We start from the raw sequence: 18,443 nt of genomic DNA, 5'->3' as shown, positions 1-18,443 counted from the left end.
CTGTATTTTTTCCTCTCTGTGTGCACTTTTTCTGTGCTAGAACACTACATGTTCCCAAATTTGCAACATATAAGCATAAAACTTATATAATGAGTCTTTAAACTAGTCTGTGACACAAGATCTGGTAATAAAAAAATCAAGTGTGTGTTAAACCAGCAGTCAGGTGTCCATATGAACAGTGAAAGAGGTTTTCCTCGCTGTGATCATTCCTCCTGTTCAAACTGGATATTAAAAGATCCTTCAAATGTGCTTTAAATGGAAGTGATGAAGGCCAAAATCCACAGTGTGTCCACAGTCATTTAAAAGTTGATGTGAAGCTTATATGAGACTTCAGCAGTCTGAGTTAGTCATATCAAGTGGATATCTGACACATTTACAGTCTGTTTAGCATCAAATTCCCTCTTTGTGTTTCCTCAGACAGTGTTTCCCTGTTGAGCTGCAGGTGGTAGTAACAAAAAGAGGGACTTTGGCACTAAAAAGACTGTAACATTGAAAGATATCTACTTGATTTGACTCATTTGGACGCTGAAGCTTCATATTAGCTTCAGATAAACTTTTAAATACATGTTTGCACAGAAGGAGGACTGTGGATTTTGTCCTCCATCACTTCCATTGTAAGTGGATTATGAAGGGATCTTCTAATGGTCAGTATGAACAGGAGGAATGATTACAGCAAGAAAAACAGGTTTCAATGTTCATTTGGGCTCCTGACTGAACTGCCCTTTAAGTATACATTTACTTTACTTTATAGCATTATTTTTATATTGCAGTATGTTTGGGATGTCCTGTAATTATTCCTTATGGGGTCCTGGTTTATCAGTCATTTTATATGAGCAATTAAACCTTCATCATTACTGCAAATGAATATCACATCTCTGTCGTAACCAGTGCCGACAATTAGTAGAAAGACAAAATTAATCAAAACTATTTTGTAATTTATAACGCAATACAAAAATGCTAAATATTCACTGGTTCCAGCTTCTCGGTTGTGAAAATTTGCTGATTTTCTTTTTTTTTTTTAATCATTACAAACTGAACATATTTGGTTTTGGATTGTCAAAAGAACAACAAGCAGTTTGAAGATGTCATGTTGGGTTGTGAGAAATAGTGACATTTTTCTGCCAATTTATAAACTTACTCAAAAATGTTACTAATTATTAAAAGCTTAATAATTCACACACATGCTTTAGTCTTTAACAGATATGTTTACCTTCTACATGAAGAATACTGGTACAACTTTTGAACATATTTTCCAATTAACTAATCAATTAGTCTCAAAAATGTCCTGTAACTGTTAGTTCATAGAATTTCTTCACACACACACACACAGATACAAAAGCACGCAGGAATCCAGCTGAAAGTCGACCAATATGAACATTTATTTCTGGAAAGAAGTTACAAATCGTTTCCAAAGAGTTTCTACTCAGATTATAAGATATGTTAATCTGATTTTTACTTTCTTTTTCGGATACAGTCGTAGTAGCAAGGTATGTTTTTTTTTTTAAATCCTCTATTCTGTTTTCCTACTGACAGACTGAAGACTGGTGGACTAAAGGATGCTGCGCTATGACTGAATGTGCCTCAAATCAGGACAGTAGTACTTTTATCGTTTACACAATTTCTTCTTTTAAAACAGCAACATGAGAGGAGGAGGAGGAGCAGCGAGAAGACTGCAGAGTGGCGGGATGTGATGATGATGATGATGATGATGATGTCAGCCGCAGAAGCACAGCGACACAGAACGTAACGTAAAGGGACGTGGAGTTAGAGGCCCGTTTCCCAGCCAGACCTGCCTCTGACACTGTGATCACTGCTGTGTCAAACATGTGTGACACCATTTTTAAAAAAGGTAGCAGACGTGTAAAAATAAAGAAAAAAGACAGAAAAAACAGTAAAAAAGGTGCATAAATGGGAAAAAAAAACATTTTATGAACAAAAGAAGAATGTGAAATGTTGAACCTGCAAAATGTGAACTGATTTAATACATTTAAACAACAATAAAAATGTTTAAAAAATATGAAATACAGCTTGAAAAAAAAAAATTCCCTTTAGTGTTCTGTATTATCATTTAGCATCTGCTGACCAGGTTTTTTTTGGCTTTTTATGGATGCATTTATATCTCCGTTATGACAGTGAAGTCGTATCTACCAGTGCCACAAAGTGTTAAAGACCCCCCGCCCCTCCAAAAAAAAAAAAGAGAGAGACAAACCCACGTTGCATCGCATGAACACTGTAAGCTCAGGTTGTGTTTGGATAAAAAGGGACGTCGCCGGTACAACAAACAGTGAATTAAAGGATAATACTGGAGTTTGATCCCTCACAGACATGCCACCTACAAACAAGTTTAAGAAACGAGGAAACATCTGGTAACGTTTGCATACGGGGACATGAAAAGTCATTGTAGGCTGAGATGCAACTTTAAAAAAAAAGACACCAGTATTCTCCTTTAAAATGTGCCTGTTAATCTGCAAGATCTATGTAATTTTTATATTTCCACTATGCGTTTGCTGATTTTTTTTATTAAACCCCTACTTCTTGGCAATCTGGTCAGTTTACACTGGAAGAAAGACTGTTCTCGAAGCATCCTTTCATTAGCCACATGCAGTGCTGCTGCTGAGGTGGAGACGACAGACAGAGGCAGAGGATGAAACAAAGAGAGAAGAAGACAATTTGTAAAAACAACACAATTTCACAATGTCATTTGTCATAATAAATAATCCTATTACTGTTACTGCATAGCTCAGTGAAAGCAATACCTCAGAAAATAAATAACTTAAATAGTCGGCTGACAGACAGACAGAACTGCATCAGTATGTGCTCTAGCCCTTTTCACAGTTGGCTCATGGAAATAAAAAAAAATAAAAAAAAAAGGAGAAATAAATAAGTGGGAAGGACGAGGTCAGACACATGGAGCTGGTCTCTGAGCAGGGCTTGCTGGGCTGCAGGATCAAGGCGCTGGACTGCTTCGATGTGCAGCACGACAACAGAAAAATATTCCATCTACTGAATAAACTGATAAGACTTGAAGAGCTTCTGGTGACATTTCAGTGTCTGAAATCAACACAACCGGCTGCCAAATGCTGGTAAAATTTACCTTTGGTGGACAAACACTGGCTGGTAATTTTTTTTGAGTCATTCACAGCTGGAAGCCTTAGTTATACTGAGCTTTGTTGTTTGTATAAAAGTTTAAATTGAAATACACAAAACCTGGTTTTTTATACATGACAAACGTGAAATGAGTGGACCAATTCATGTGGAAAAGCTAGCTGCACATTTTATTTTTATTTCACCGTGAAACGACAGCCAGAAGGTTCATTTCAGACGCTGTTTAAATGATAAGGTTATTTTTCTATATTTTTCTTATTGTCATCAAATCTCATGTTTGGATCCAACAATGAACTGATCTACTAACAAGTATTGTGTTTGTATCAAAGCCTGATATAAAACAGTGAGTCACATCGCTGCGTTGGGTCACATGTTCCTTCATCATGAAGAGTTTGGTCATGTTAGTTTGTTTAAAGACTAATAACAGCATCATGTTTTCAGTCTCCAGAGAGTAGTTCTGTGTTGTAGAGCTGCATTTTAATAGATTAGTTGCCAACTATTAAATTAATCAGCAACTATTTTGATTGATTAGTCATTTTTTTTAAGATAAAACATTCATATTTTCTGATTGCAGCTTCTTAAATGTGAATATTCTCTGATGTCTTTTGTCTTCTATGACAGTAAACTGAATGTATTTGGGTTGTGGACTGTTTTGAAGGTGTCACGTTTGTCTCTGGGAAACAGTGATCATGATTTTTTGACATTTTATTAGTGGCGTAGCAGAGCATAGTTGATCCGTGATCCGTATGCCGCTTAATTTAACAATTGAGTATTGAATATTTTATATATTTTAAGATTTTATTTAAACATTTGACATCTCGAATGTTGTTTTGATTTAATCCCATGGGTAGAAGTTCCTTGCTTTAAGTGTTTTACACAATAAATGGAGAGCAAAGTTATATTTGTCTCCTTTTTTTTTTTTACTGATCCGAAAAATTGATCTGATCCACGATTCAAAACAGTGATCCGATCCAAACCCGTGAGTTCTGTGATCCGTCGCATCCCTACATTTTATGGAATCAACAACTAATCGATTAATTGAGAAAATAATCGTTGGTGTCACAACCTCATACCTTTGTACTGAAAACTCAAGAGGTCAAGAGGTCGTTGATATGAAGCACAACAAGCTAGTGAAGCTGTAAACAGAACCACGTTCCTACATTACACACAACTACTCTCTGGAGACTGAAAACATGATGCTGTTATTAGTCTTTGGAGCCGTTTCTAAACAAACTAACATGACCAAACTCTTCATAATAAAAGAAAACGTCTCCCAGTGCAGCGGCGTGACTCACTGTTTTATATCAGGCTTTGATACAAACACAATACTTGTTAGTAGATCAGTTCATTGTTGGATTCAAACATGAGATTTGTTGACAATAAAAAAAAATATATAGAAAATCAGGCGAACCTTATCCTTTAATGTCTGCAACGTTACAGCTTGTGGTAACTGTACAGCTGCTTGGAAGGTTCACTGGTAAACTGTGCATTTACACCCGAGAGCCACAATAAGAACCGATAAAGTGCAGGGAATGTAGACGAGAGTAAGTAAAGCACTGCCAGTGACTAGACGGATACAAGCTGCTCTGAGAGGAAGATCTTTCTTTCTTTCCTAAACATCATCTCCCCCCCTAAAAAAAAAAAAAAACAAAACAAAAAAAACAAACCCCCTAACATCCTTTGACCCCTTTGCGGTGTACAAATCCCCCATCACTACCGTCATATGACATCATCACCGTCGTCAGCATTACTGAATGAAGAATGAGCCCTCATGTACCATGTAGTGTTGTGTTTTTTTTCCTCTAAATCTTGTAATCAACTCTCTCTCTCTCTCTCTCTCACACACACACACACACACACACACACACACACACATATTCTCAAACCAAGACGCAGAGGAAGGAGAAGGGACACAGAGAAACACGGTGATGATATATGAACATATATGAACAGTATGGTGGATATCTGGGAGTAAAGAGCAGAATTAGGACTAAAAGCTGGAACGCACTGGAAGCCAAAACTGAATTTATGAATTTATAAATCTGACAGTTTACAGCTGGTAGCAGATTGAAGCGTCGTCACTTAGCGCTGGTGTCTGTATTTTTTTTTTCCCCCCAAACACCATGATCATAGTATCTGTTTACTGGTCTCCTTTCTCTACAGTCTGCTTCGTTTTATTTGCAGACACACTATAAAATTAGCTACACTATACGATATAGTGTTAATATTTAGCTTAAACACCTGATCGTATGCTTTGTACAGGGCGTTATTTCTTTGTGTTAGATAGTCTTGGTCGTATCTTAGCTTTTACTAAGCAAGAGTAACTTGATTTAAGATATACATGATGTTTGTTTGCCTTTAAATAGGCTGCTATGAAACCAGCAAAGAAACCTAATTCAGACCAGATTTGTTATAGAGGTTTGTAACAGCCACTTTGTGCTTCTAGTGTGCATAAAATAAATAAAAGGTTTTATTTGTAATTGCATGAATCTGATGCTTCCAGTGCGTTTCTGCAGCGAGCCTGACTGGACAGCCTAAATACAGTAGGTCAGTAGTAGAATAGGAAACTGACCACAGTCCAAACATAAACCAGCAGAAGGAAACCTTTTTTTTCGTCCCCCCCCCCGCCCGCCCGCCCCCCAACAAATATTTTTCTTAAATTTTCTGAGAAAGCTAAATCTGAAAATGTTCAAGCTGACCGTTAACATGTGGCGTCTCCCTGCACGCCACGCTCCCGACCGCCTTCATTAAGAACAGCGACTCTATGGCCCCGGCGTGTCGGCCATCTTTTCCCTCACCTTAGGTAAGTGCTGGTCTCTAGTTTAAAAGCCTGCTCGTCAGCAGTCTCCCAGCTGTAAACACCTGGAGACTCCGGTCCAGAGCAGTGCATTCCAGTTTCTAATAAAAAAGGAGGCTCGGTGTGGAGCAGACCTCAGCTGCAGCGTCTCACATGCTCTAGCACATACTCTGGGAAGTGCAGACTGCACACCTGCAGACCGTCCAGTTTGCAAGGCATCCTGGGATACTCGTCCTCCTTCCACTTGTTTTCGTCGGGGTCGAAGGTGAGGATGGAGTCACTGTAGTGGCCGTTGTAACACAGGCCGCCCAGCACCATGATCTGTCTGTCCAGCACCGCCACCCCGTGGCCGCTGCGCCCGATGGGCATGGAGGCGAGGATGGTCCACTCGTCTGTATCCGGGTCGTACACCTCGGTGGACGGGCAGCCCTGCGACTCGAAGGAAGCCCGCAGGATCACGCACACCCCTCCGAACACGTACAGCTTCCCGTTGTGAGAGATCATCTTGTGGAAGCAACGGGCGTAGTTCATTTTGGATTTGTTCTCCCAGCAGCTGGCGTGCGTGCCGGGCAGCAGCGGGCCTCGGCCGGCGCGTGTCCTGTGTGCGTCCGACCCGCCCGAACTCCCTCCTCCTCCTCCTCCTCCCCCACCACCTCCCGCTTCCCGTCCCGGATCGAACACGCACACCTGTTTAGAGGTGGACGAGGAGGTGATACCGCCAGTGATGTACAGTTTACCGTTGAGGACCGTTCCCTCGTGACCGTATTTGTTAACAGGATACGGGTCCACAAACTCCCAGCGGTCCTCCGTGATGTCGTAGCGCTCTGTGGAATAGAAGGTCTCGTCTCGCGTGCGGCCCGCCACCGCATAAATAAACTTGCCGATGACGCCCACGGCAAACTCTGACCTGCAAAATACAAATACCATGAATATGCATCGATCAATAAATAATTCATTAAAGGAAAGTCTGTGAGCATCTGCAAAAATCACCTTGAAATTAGCATAATGTGACAATAAATTCAAAAAATAAAAAAACAAAGAGATCTCAAGAAGCAATAACAACACCAGTCCAAGTAAACAACAAACAGCAGGGCTTCGGGCTCCTCTAACCTCGGCACAGACATGTCAGCCATGCGTAGCCAGGAGTTCTGACGAGGGTCGTAGCGGTAGACCTTGGAGGAGGCGTGAAACTCTCCGTCGGGCCCCAGCTCCTCTCCGCCCAGCAGGAAGGCAAAGTTGTTGATGATCGCCAGGCAGTCCGGCCGCAGCGGCACCTGAGGTCCCTCCAGCTCCCACCACACCTGAGGGATCAGAACACCACAAATTGATTTCAGATTATATAAACTGATTAGATCACAGATGTTCTCCGACAAACTTTTCTCCAACATCTGTACATATATGCAACCTAACAGCTACATGTGCCCCGTTGCAGGCAGACAAACAACCAGACACCTTGGGCCGCTGCAGCAGCAGGATCTTGCTGTTGACCATGCTGTGACCGATCATTCCCCTGAAGACGGCGGTCTGCGGGCGGACGGAGCGGATGCGGTTGGAGCGTGTCTCCACCAGAGGCTGCTGGTTGACATCATGGAAGTAGCTGAGCGCCTGGTCCACCTCCTGCCTAAGCTGTCTGGAGTAGCGGTAGAACTCTGATGTCTTCACCTGTGAGGAGGAGGAAGAGGAGGGAATCGATTCTACTAAAGTAATTGAAATTCTTAATGTGTTTTGAAGGTGTGATGGTTGTTTAAAAAGGCAGATTTACACTGTCAGTCTGCTACATCTACAGAGAAACTGTGCTCACCTTCTCAAAGATGTTGGCAGGAGTCATGAGGCAGAAGCGGATGGACTGGACGATGGTGTCCGTGTGTCTCCAGCGCCGCCGGTCATGTCGCAGCCACGCCTGCACGGCTTCGTATAGTTCAATTTCTGGGAAGCGACTCAGAGCATCGCTGTTCAGGTACGCCTGGTTCAGAGAGACGAAGACTGATTTAGTATATTTGTAATCGATTAGTGGACAAAAGCAATGACAACATCTGCACATTAAAGACTGATTCAACAGTTTCCGTCACTTTTTTTTCAATTTACTTCAAGACTATTAGGGCTGTAGTCAACCAAAGAAAATCTTGGTCGACTAAAATCATACATAATCTTCAACTAATCGATTAGTCGCGGGACAGAGTGCACAGTGAACTCAGCAGCCACACATTTCTCTGTTCTGTATTTCTCTGTTTTGTATCTTCAGGTTATGCTAACCCATCGTTGCTAACTTTGGAGCTAACCTCCTTCACTTTTCCAGCACTTGGGGAAACAACAGAAGTGACTTTTTAGTGTTTATTAACTGACATACTGTAGTTTGTACTGTACATTAACTGCCAGACAACTTACCGCTAACCTTTACCTCGCATCAACCGTCACCTCTCTGCCGATCGCTCGTTCCCGCTCGCTACGCAAACATACTACGCAATGACGTACTACTTAACAGAGTTACGCTACCAATAGTTTCCCAGGCAACGGCACACAGGTAGACTAACGTACCGAACACAGAGACTCCCAAACGCTAAATATTTCAAAATGAATGGATATTTGGCATTAATTCTGGTATTAAAAAATGTGTTTTTGGCCTGGCGGGGGTTGTCGTTGTTACAATTGCAGAAGAAACACTGATTCAGCAAACGTTCAGTACATTTAGTAAACGCCTAACATTGAGTATAGTTAGACCCAGCAGTCTCCATTAGTTTGGGCGAGTTCAAAGTTAAGAAAACAACGGGGGTGTTTTGAATACACAGGTAATTTGCGTAGACTGTATAAAAATATTGACGTAGTTACCGTGACGTCACCCGTTGGTTTCTGAGGAGCGGTTTTGAAGCTCAAAGTGGGCATGGATGTATAAAGAGGACTGGATACAGCGTCGGAGGCGGGCCCCGTTCATTCTTATGAAAGTTGCTCAGTGGCGCATGAAGCAATAAAAATCGACTTCCCGGTATGAAAGTACCCGGATCTTCCGCATTGTGCGGCCCATGGAGCATGCGCACTAGTGACTTTCGCCGGCCGAGTCGGCTACTTCCGGTTTAGCCCTCTGGCTAACTTGAATGGGGATAAAACAATTCAATTATGCGGCTCTTCTAGGCTTTTGAAATGTGATCGGACCAAACAGATTTCATTCTGATAGTGAGACAAGTCATTTCACGGGGGTTGTGACGCTCAGAAAAATGTATCTACTGATTTACAGACGTCTCTTTCACAATGTAACTCTATGGGAAAAAGTCTTTTTGGGCCAGTGTGCATCACGTGACGTTGTAATTACACGGTTTGGCCGCTACGTCAAATTTGCTTGAAAGCCTGGCGCTCTTCCTGTATCCAGTTCTCTTTATACATCCATGAAAGTAACACAGAGATTATTCAACCAATGAGAATTTAATCGGACGAGAGCATATCGACCAACTAGTTGACCAGGAGACTACAGCCCTAAAGACTATCTGGTATGTGTGCAGTATTATCTAGTGCTGGTGACCAGCAAAGTTTAGGAGTCGGATGTGGGGCAAGAACATGTCAAAACTGGAGTCAGATTATTAACAGGAATAAAAAAAACAGTAGCTGTTTAGCTCTACTTCTACTGACAGGAGCTACACTGTTTTTTGATCTGCTCTAAATGCTAAAAACCCATTTTTTCAGACAGGCATGGGTAGTATGTGCTGTTTTATCTTAATTTGTCCATTTCATCTGCTCTACTTGTGTATTTTATCTGGTGTCTTTGCTTTTCTTTATTCTGATTTTATTTTATTTCTTTGACTGTGAAGCACTTTGTAACTGGTGTTTGTGAAAGGTGCTATATAAATAAACTTTGCTTGCTTGCTAAATGCTGTTAAATTACAATCTTTGCTTCACACTGATCACCAACAAAACACATCCAAATCTAACTTTTTGCTGTACTGATACATGTTAAACGTTCTCTGCAGCTGCTTCACAGTTAAAATGATCCCGAGGTGTCGTGTTTTTTGCTGACAAAGAGGGGAGGCAGTTCAGAACACGCTGATGCTTTTATGGAGATTAATGGGAAGAAAAGTGACACAGGGATGTAAGCGTTTTTCCTGTCAGCTGTTCATAGTGAGCAGTTGTACGGTCAGAGAGATTAAAGTATTTATGGAAAACAAACTGTAAAAATGAAAAAAATTGAAAACTGTAGTTATAAAGCAGCCTTGATGATGAACTTCTTAATCTCACATTATTGCATTGGTATCTCCTTAGCTACAAATTATGTTTATTGAATGCATGTCAAAGAGTTTTAGAGTTTGGGATGTAAACTAAAGTTTCTGCTAAAAGAGTCTGCTAATAGATTTGCACGTTGTACAGAAAGAAAAGCAAATCAGTGGAAACCTGGAACAGAAGTAACATCCACATTTCTAAGAAAAGCAACAGGATGTAATGTAAACTATACAGTTAGTGATTTGTTAGTGATTTGAACCTGCAGTCTCTCGAGGCTGAGGTAGGACAGGAAGTCGGGTCGGCTCATGAGAGGGACAAAGTTATCAAGTAGGAAGTTATCGAGTTGCTCCTGGACGCCCTCCACCCCCACGCTGAAGTCCTCCAGGAGGCGCATGACCTCGGCGCAGTTCTCCAGACAGATCTTGGCCAGCAGGAAGGAGCAGCAGAACTCCACCGCCTCCGTGAGCTGGACGTACATGGCCGCCTGACGCCACAGGAAGAGAGAGGAGGAGGAAGAGAGAGGAGGAGGAGGAGGAGGAGGAAACAGTAGAGGTTTGACGGAGAGAATGTTGTGATAATGAAGAAGTGGAAAATACAGATTCTGGACAATCTCTTTTTGATCAGTCTTGGCTCAAATTGTAGCACAAGTACTTTATGTTACATGAACACAGAGCCATCGTACGTGTGTGTGTGTGTTTGGCGTTACCTGTAGGATCTCTTGGACGGTGGGCATGCTGAGCTCCAGCGAGCCGTAGTACATGAATCGGAGAATGTGGCCGAACCCTGCTGCTGTCAGTCCCTTCATGTGGATCTTGTCCTGGTCCCTCTCCCTCATGTCAGCTGTGAACATGACCCGGAAGTAGTCGCTCTGGGTGGCCAGCAGCGCCTTGTGGGCCTGCAGGAGGAGCGAGAACAGTCAAAGGACACACGTTTACAAAATGACAGCAGCAGCGGCGGCAACAAGTTTTCTAGTTGTGTCTTTCTGCCTGCAGACTCTCACAACGCTGATCCAGGACTATATGCTACACATCACAGTCCTGCATGGATATGTACAGGAAAAGGTATAAAATATTATTAGTGATTAGTGTCTTTACAGCTTCAAAGTTGCTGTGAAGATTTCCAACCATCAAGCCAGTTCATATTTTCAATATTCTTCCTTTAATACATTTTGCAGATGGGTCAAAATGCTGCAGCCCGTCTACTAACAAAGACGAAGCGCAGGGAGAACTTAACTCCGGTGTTGTCGTCTCTTCATTGGCTGCCAGTAGAGTTTAGAGTTACTCATCAGGCTCTACATGATGAAGCCCGTCAGTTCATCTCTGAACTGTTGTGTCTTTATAGTCACTTAAAGTCTCTCAGATCAGCTAAACAGAGTCTGCTGATGCTCCCAGAGGTCGATTTAAGATGAAGGGAGACCGAGCGTCAGGTTATTCAGCTCAACTGTAACTTTATACACACACTGTATATATATTCACTCGCTTCTTTAAACTGCTGTTTGCTGTTTTATAAAGTTTATTTTGTTGATATTATTTCCATTTTGTAAATATACATCTTGCTGTTACTATCATGCATGTTTGATGCTTTTAAAGTGAAACACTTTGTAGCTTTTTGTTTTGCTATATTAATAACTTACTTTAAAACGTTTTAGGAAATGTTCAGTGAGACAATGTAGGACAGTGATATGTAGTTTATGTTCCTGTTGGAGGGCTGCGAATCATTTAAAGGGGACATATCATGCTTTTTTTGTTATTTATATATTGTAATGATGTCGAATATTAAACAGGTAAATATATGTAAAAACTGCCAACAAGCTGACTTTGTTGCTAAGGAGGTTGTTAAGGTTTTTCGATGTGTTGTCCACTTTCATATTCTGGATCAGATTTTGGCTCCAACATGTACGGATGGGTTTGAGAAGTTGACATTCGGAGTAAAGAAGGAGAAAAAGAAGTGAAATCCTGCTACTAAAGTTTGTTTACGTAACCTCCGGAGCCGGAGGAAGCTTCCTGAGAGCTGACCAATCAGAACAGAGTGGGCTCATCAGGAGGCGGGGCCTTAAAGAGACAGGAGCTAAAACGGCCTGTTTCAGACAGAGGCTGAACTGAGGGGCTGCATAAAGGACCAGCAGAAGATAAATAAGGAGTTTTTAACTGTAAATCATGCAAAGATATTCCAGTAGAGAATATAAAAATAGGGGAAATGTGCATGATATGTCTCGTTTAAAGTAACATACGTGCGTGTGTCTGCTTTTTGTGTACCTGGAAGTGGTGCTCCTCTATCAACAGCGTGACATCCAGCAGCAGACGCTCCTCGTACAGCGCCCGGAAGCCCGACGACACGCTCCCATCGTGCACCTGGGACAGGTACACCTCCACATCCGCCCCCGACATAACACACCTGAGGGCATGAAGGAGAGCGAGGAGCAGGAGGGGCAGAGACAGTTAGATAACAGATCTATAACTAGGAGTGAAAAGTGAAAAAGGCAACTGGAAACTTCTTGATTTCTTTAAACGCTAAAGTCCAGGTGTGTTTTGGACCAGGATGATCTGCACAGAAACCAGATCCATAAAGGTCAAAACTACTGAACTTGGGTGCAGCTGTCTAAAGCAAACATAAAGCAGGGATGCACAAGAATTAAAAACTATTTAAAAAAAACAAAACAAAAAAGACCTCAGCAGGCAAAAACACTGCGAGTCTCTCCAAGGAAAAGATTGTGTTTGTGCGAGTGCTGCTGGAAACAGTAAATCTGGAACTGGAAGGACATTCAATAGGACGTTCAGCATTAAAAGCTCAGCACTTCAGCTGCTGCATCCTAACAAGCCGTTCCTCTTTTCACAGCCAAACGTACTCTGTGTGTGTGTGTGTGTGTGTGTGTGTGTGTGTTTCAGCGCTGACACACGCTGGAGAAATACCCTGCTCCACTGCAACACAGTCAGTCAGGACGGTGGGAAAAAAAATAAAAATAAAATAAATAGAGAGAGGAAATCACGTCTACTGTAGTGTGTCATTTCATCCCAAAGTCTTCTGCATGAACACACACACACACACACACACACACACACACACACACACACACACACACACGTAACAACATGGACCAGAGTTGCCCTCTGAGATTCTTCCTGTTATTCTACAATAACAGGAAGAAACAGATAGAAGCTGACAAAAATGCACAGGACTAACATTTGCAAGTGTTTCATTTGTTTATTTATTTGTTTACACTTAAGATGAATTTACTTTATGTTTAAATAGAAATACAGTAGCCTATAATAAGCCGATTGTGTTGAAGATGAGAATAATTCAAATCTTAAATAGTTTCATTTGTTAATCTATTCTTGTTTATTAGTTTCTTATATTTAATGAGAAATTAAGAAGTCAGCTGATCCTTTTGAAGAGATGTCAGTTATTTCATAGCGTGAATTTCTTTTATTCACGTTTTTTTTTTGATTTAAACAGAACTGCATGTGTACTTCCTGTCTCATTATTCTAATAAATCCATATTGTTGCCCGACTTTATATGTCTGCAATTTAAACAGGCTGCAGTTCAACTCTTGCATCATATACCATATACGTCTTTTATTGACTTTTAAATGCTCTAAACTACGTTGCCTTTGACTACAGTATGTTAATGTGGTCAAATCATCACTGAAACTCATGCTGATGGATTTCCTGATCGCCAGAAACTTATTGAAAAGCCGAATCTGATCAAAATCCTGAGTGTGAACATGAACACACAGAACTTTAATTTAAACACAAGACAGAGTAAAAAAAAACAAACACTCACATCGTCGTCATCTTCGCACAAACTCACAGTCGCTCATTAAGAATGGAAATGAAAACACAAACACACACACACACAGCACACTCACCTCTGATTGGCCACGGGCATGTCAGAGGGGGTTGTCCGAGCCAATCAGAGGACAGTGCCCCTTGTGTCCAGTAGATGCTAACAAAGTCCCTTTTTCTGAGCGTCAATCACCTGGACGACAAAGTCAACACACAACCGCCACATTAAAAGCACGAACGTCTGCAGAATTATTAAAAAAAAAAAAAAAATCCACACATGGACTTCTGCAGATGTTAAAAATCTTTAATGATACACCACATGGCCAAAAGTATGTGGACACCTGAACATTACAACCATATGTGATTGATGAACAGCTCATGTCTACATACTTTTGGCCTTATTGTGTATTTCAACACAAACGAGTCAATTCACTTCTTATGTTTAAATACCAGCTGTTGACTAAAATGTGGCAAAATAAAACAACAACAGCAAGAAAATCCAATATGGCTACAAACTTGCTTATTCTAAAGATGAAAATGAAGGTTAAATGAAATTAATGTTAGTTGCAGCTTTAATTGATTCACGTTTATAAAAGATGATTTCAGTTTCTCACAACTTCGATCTTATTTCTGTACTTTTGTCCATCATTTCTGTTGCTAATAAGATTTTACTCATCGAGTTAATGTCTGTTGTAAACATCCATCATAGACCCACTGGAGTTTCTGCAGTTGTGTGACCACAGTTTTCCTGTTTAATGAGGGATTATTACCTAAATATGAACAGTGCTTACTTTCAATTTGAACTCCAAATAAAATGCTTTGTGTCTTCTGTCTGATTGTTCGTGTTTCTTGACTCGTTCTGTCATCATGTTCCCACATATCAGCATTTATTTATTAGCAGAACTGATAGAGACGATGGACAAAACTATTAAAAATAAGACCCGAGATGTGATAAATTGGAAATATCCTTTAATTAAATAAGGAAAGATCTGTTTCCAACTGAACATGACCACTCAGAACAGTACATGAAAAGAAATATCAAAGGTAGGAAGGAAAAAGCAAACTAAATATTTCTGCTATTAACACGTTTCTGTATTTATTTAAGAGAGGACGAGAAAGTGGAAAAAAACTAATAGGAAGTGTTGGTGAACAAATAAAAATGTTTGATATTTCCTACAAAGCTGAATTTTTAATCAGATGCTTTTTAGAATAAGATTTGCCGCCCACAACGTCTACGTCTCATTATCAGAGGAGCCGATTGCTCAAAGACACTTCAGCATCGTGAGGATTATTCAGCTCTAACGTTTAACCCGTCGTCCGCTCTCACATCCCCCAAAAAATACAAAAGGACTGAAATGAAGCAGATGGTCAGGAGGAGGGGAGAGAAGAGTCAGAGGGGGTCAGATGGACGTTAGGTCTAACATAGGGAGTAGATGTAGAGTAGGAGGATCGTACCTTTTGGAGCCCGGGCGTACAATCACAGGCTTTGATGGCTGAGCGCTAAGGGGCCGCTCGCATTTCCTGTGTTTATGTTTCCCTGGTTCTAACAGAAGAAGAAGAGAAAGAGATGCATAAGACGAGGGAGGAGGAAGAGGGGGAGGAGGAGGAGCAGAGAGCACAACAACAAATCATATCCAGTTAATAAGCTCAAATTATTACATTTCAGTGTAAATATCAGCTGTAATATTTACAGTCAGCACAGTTTATATTAACTTAGTGTAATCCAAGAAAACAATAAATGTTGCTTTTCTTCTTCTTATTCCTCAGAAGGGTTAAAACTAATGAGTTTAACTGCCTACTAGGGCGGCAACAAACAATCATTGTGATTACACATTAATCTGCAGAATATTTTCCCTATTAATGGATTGTTTAGACTATAAAATGTCAAAAAAAGAGGTGAAAAACCTTCATCACAGCTTCCAGAACCCAAAGTGATGTTTTTAAATGTCTCGTCTCAATGAACAAACAGTGAAAAACCGACAAATATTGAATTTACCGTCATATGAGATTAAAAAAATGCAGCAAATCCTCATATGTGAGAAGCTGCAACCAGCTAGTATTTGGCATTTTTGAGGCTGAAACGATTAATTGTGTTAAATGTCGGTGTTTTCACGCTCTCATCAGGATCCTGGCAGCGTTATTCAGACCCTGGACGAGTTTCTCTGTGTCTGACAGAGAGCGGCGCAGTTTACAGATGTTTCTGAGATGGTAGAAAGACTTTGAATAGATGTTTTATACGGTATTTGTTTCCTCTTTTTGTCCTTCATGCTTGTTTATGTTTTATTGTTTTTATGCCTCGATGCCGGCGATAAACATGGCCGGAGGCGTTATGTTCTCCTATTCTCATCAATGCGATATCTGAGGAACGCCTGGAGGGAATTTCTTCAAATGAAGCACAAACGTCAACTTGGATTCAAGGATGAACTGATTAGAATTTGGTGGTCAAAGGTCAAAGGTCACTGTGACCTTACAAAACACATTTTTGGCCATAACTCAAGAATTCATACACTAATCATGACAAAGTTTCACACGTATGTCAAATAGGATAAAAAATGATTAAGTGATGAAATTTTATATCCTAAAAAGGTCTCACTCAAAGGTCAACTTCACTGTGACATCATACTGGATTATTATGGCTATTATTCAACGCCATCACTCAGGAACAGAAGGGGAGATTGTCACCGTATTTCACATTTGGTCAGGTACTGAATCAGTGACACTAATCGTGAAACTGTGGTGACTGTTTAGATGTTTTGTGCAGCCTGGTTGATGATGTGTGTGAAGCATTTACCCGTGTTTTAGAGTTTATAGCTTCTTAGCAGCAACATCCATCTCTGAAGCATCATCTACTGTCATGACTACAACTTTATGTTCAATCACAATCAGCTTTACTGGCTAAACATGTGAAGACATACAAGGAAAATACACTTAATACCTTTTTATTAAATTCCTTCAAAGTGTTCACTACAAATATTATCTGAGTCTGAACAGACATGGATGTAAACTGCAACTTGACTGGTTGGTGGAGGCAAACAACCGTGAGGCTGTGTTTACAGTTTGAATTTGACTGTTTTCAATAAAGTTGAGAGGGAGAGAAAAATCATATTTGTCTCTAAAACCAAAACAAAAAACAAAATAATAGATGTTAGTGTGCTACAGAGACAGTGCACGCTCAGATTAACGTCCCAAAACAAAGGCTGCACATAACGCTGCACAGACAGCTCCGGTGTGTGAGCTAAACACCTGGAGCTCTAATATATAATTTAACGGTTATATTTCTCTCCGCAGCTCGCTACCTGACCGGCCGCATTAACTGTCACGACTCTCGGTGGTGGTGACCGGAGCTACGGGGCGACCGCAGCTGAGCTCGACCCGGGGAAACAGCTTTAGCTTAGCGGCTAAAGTCCAGTCGTCTCACCTCGGCGGTGCGAATCCCCACAACCCCTCTTCGACCAGGCAGCTCTGGCTCCTTCGGACATGAAGTTGCGGGTTCAATTCCGGAGTCAAGAAAGCGGACGGCGGCGGTGCTCCGCCATAGTGTCGCCCAGCAGCCAGACGAAGAGACCCCCCACTCGGCGCTGAATTAAACGGGTAACAAACCACAGCGGTCCACTAGCTTTGCGGACGCCATTTTCTGCGCCGGCGTCATTTCCCTTTTGGGCGGAACTGAAGGGCGTAGTTGCGCTGCAGCAAAGATCGTATATACTCAAGATGTGTCACTCCACTCTGTTACTGTTTTCCAGCTCTCAAAACGTGAAGCAAAATATTTCATTTGCTCTCTAAAACCCCCAGTGGTGGAAGAAATACTCAGACCCTTTACATAAAGATCCCCTCCAGACATGTTTAAGATGTTTATAAAATAATTTGAATAATTATGTGTGTCTGAAATTGTTTTTCCAGAAAAAAAAAGTTCAATTATCTTGTTAAAATCCATAAAATTAGTCTACAGAATCTATGAATATGTAAATGTATTTCCTTTCAAGTTTTCCTGCTGGACACAAGATGTCTCTACTTCACTGTGAAATCCATTCTCAGTGTTTGTGCACAGGAGACTTCAAGTTTTCACATCACACTTGACCAGAATTGGTTTCCAAACTATTTGTGATGTTACAAATCACGCTCTTAACATCGGATTTTCAGTGAGCTCAGCGAAACTTTCCACTGTCAGCAGATAAATGTGAAAACAAACTCTGCACATACATCATTTTGCACAGAAAATCTCAAACATCCAACTGTAGGAACAAGAAGAAAAACACATTTTGAGTGGAGATGACCAACACAAGTACCAATACAGCAATGTAAAAATATACCATTATAAGTAAAAGTCCTGCATAAAACATAAAAGTACATAAGTATTATGAGCATGATGTAGTTAAAGTATTGCAGTAAAAGTACATAAGTATTATGAGCTTGATGTAGTTAAAGTATTGCAGTAAAAGTACATAAGTATTATGAGCATGATGTAGTTAAAGTATTGCAGTAAAAGTAGTGGTTTGGTCCCTCTGACTGATATATTATTATATATGACATCATTAGATTATTAATAGTGAAGCAT

At 40.9% G+C, this 18,443-nt stretch overlaps 1 protein-coding gene across 6 annotated transcripts; it reads right to left on the bottom strand.

Moving 5' to 3' along the window:
* Positions 1 to 1,355: 1,355 nt before the first annotated feature.
* klhl15 (kelch-like family member 15) lies at positions 1,356 to 17,659 on the bottom strand. 6 transcript variants are annotated; one of them, XM_067577828.1, is made up of 11 exons: positions 17,307 to 17,340; positions 15,344 to 15,431; positions 13,972 to 14,081; positions 12,361 to 12,499; positions 10,812 to 11,000; positions 10,365 to 10,589; positions 7,704 to 7,865; positions 7,355 to 7,564; positions 7,013 to 7,203; positions 5,805 to 6,809; positions 1,356 to 2,613 (listed from the first exon to the last, which is right to left on the bottom strand). In XM_067577828.1, exons 3-10 carry the CDS (start codon positions 13,989 to 13,991, stop codon positions 6,038 to 6,040), a joined length of 1,908 nt encoding a protein of 635 aa, XP_067433929.1. In that variant the 5' UTR covers positions 13,992 to 14,081; positions 15,344 to 15,431; positions 17,307 to 17,340; the 3' UTR covers positions 1,356 to 2,613; positions 5,805 to 6,037. The 6 variants fall into 6 exon arrangements, with proteins under 6 accessions (XP_067433929.1, XP_067433924.1, XP_067433925.1 ...); XM_067577823.1 differs by lacking the exon at positions 13,972 to 14,081 and having other exon boundaries at positions 17,307 to 17,659; XM_067577824.1 differs by lacking the exon at positions 13,972 to 14,081 and having other exon boundaries at positions 1,356 to 2,610; positions 17,307 to 17,659.
* Positions 17,660 to 18,443: the final 784 nt, after the last annotated feature.

This window comes from Thunnus thynnus, chromosome 21, assembly GCF_963924715.1.
Source record: "Thunnus thynnus chromosome 21, fThuThy2.1, whole genome shotgun sequence".
NCBI classification, from domain to species: domain Eukaryota; kingdom Metazoa; phylum Chordata; class Actinopteri; order Scombriformes; family Scombridae; genus Thunnus; species Thunnus thynnus.
This window is presented reverse-complemented; position numbering and strand designations above follow the sequence as displayed.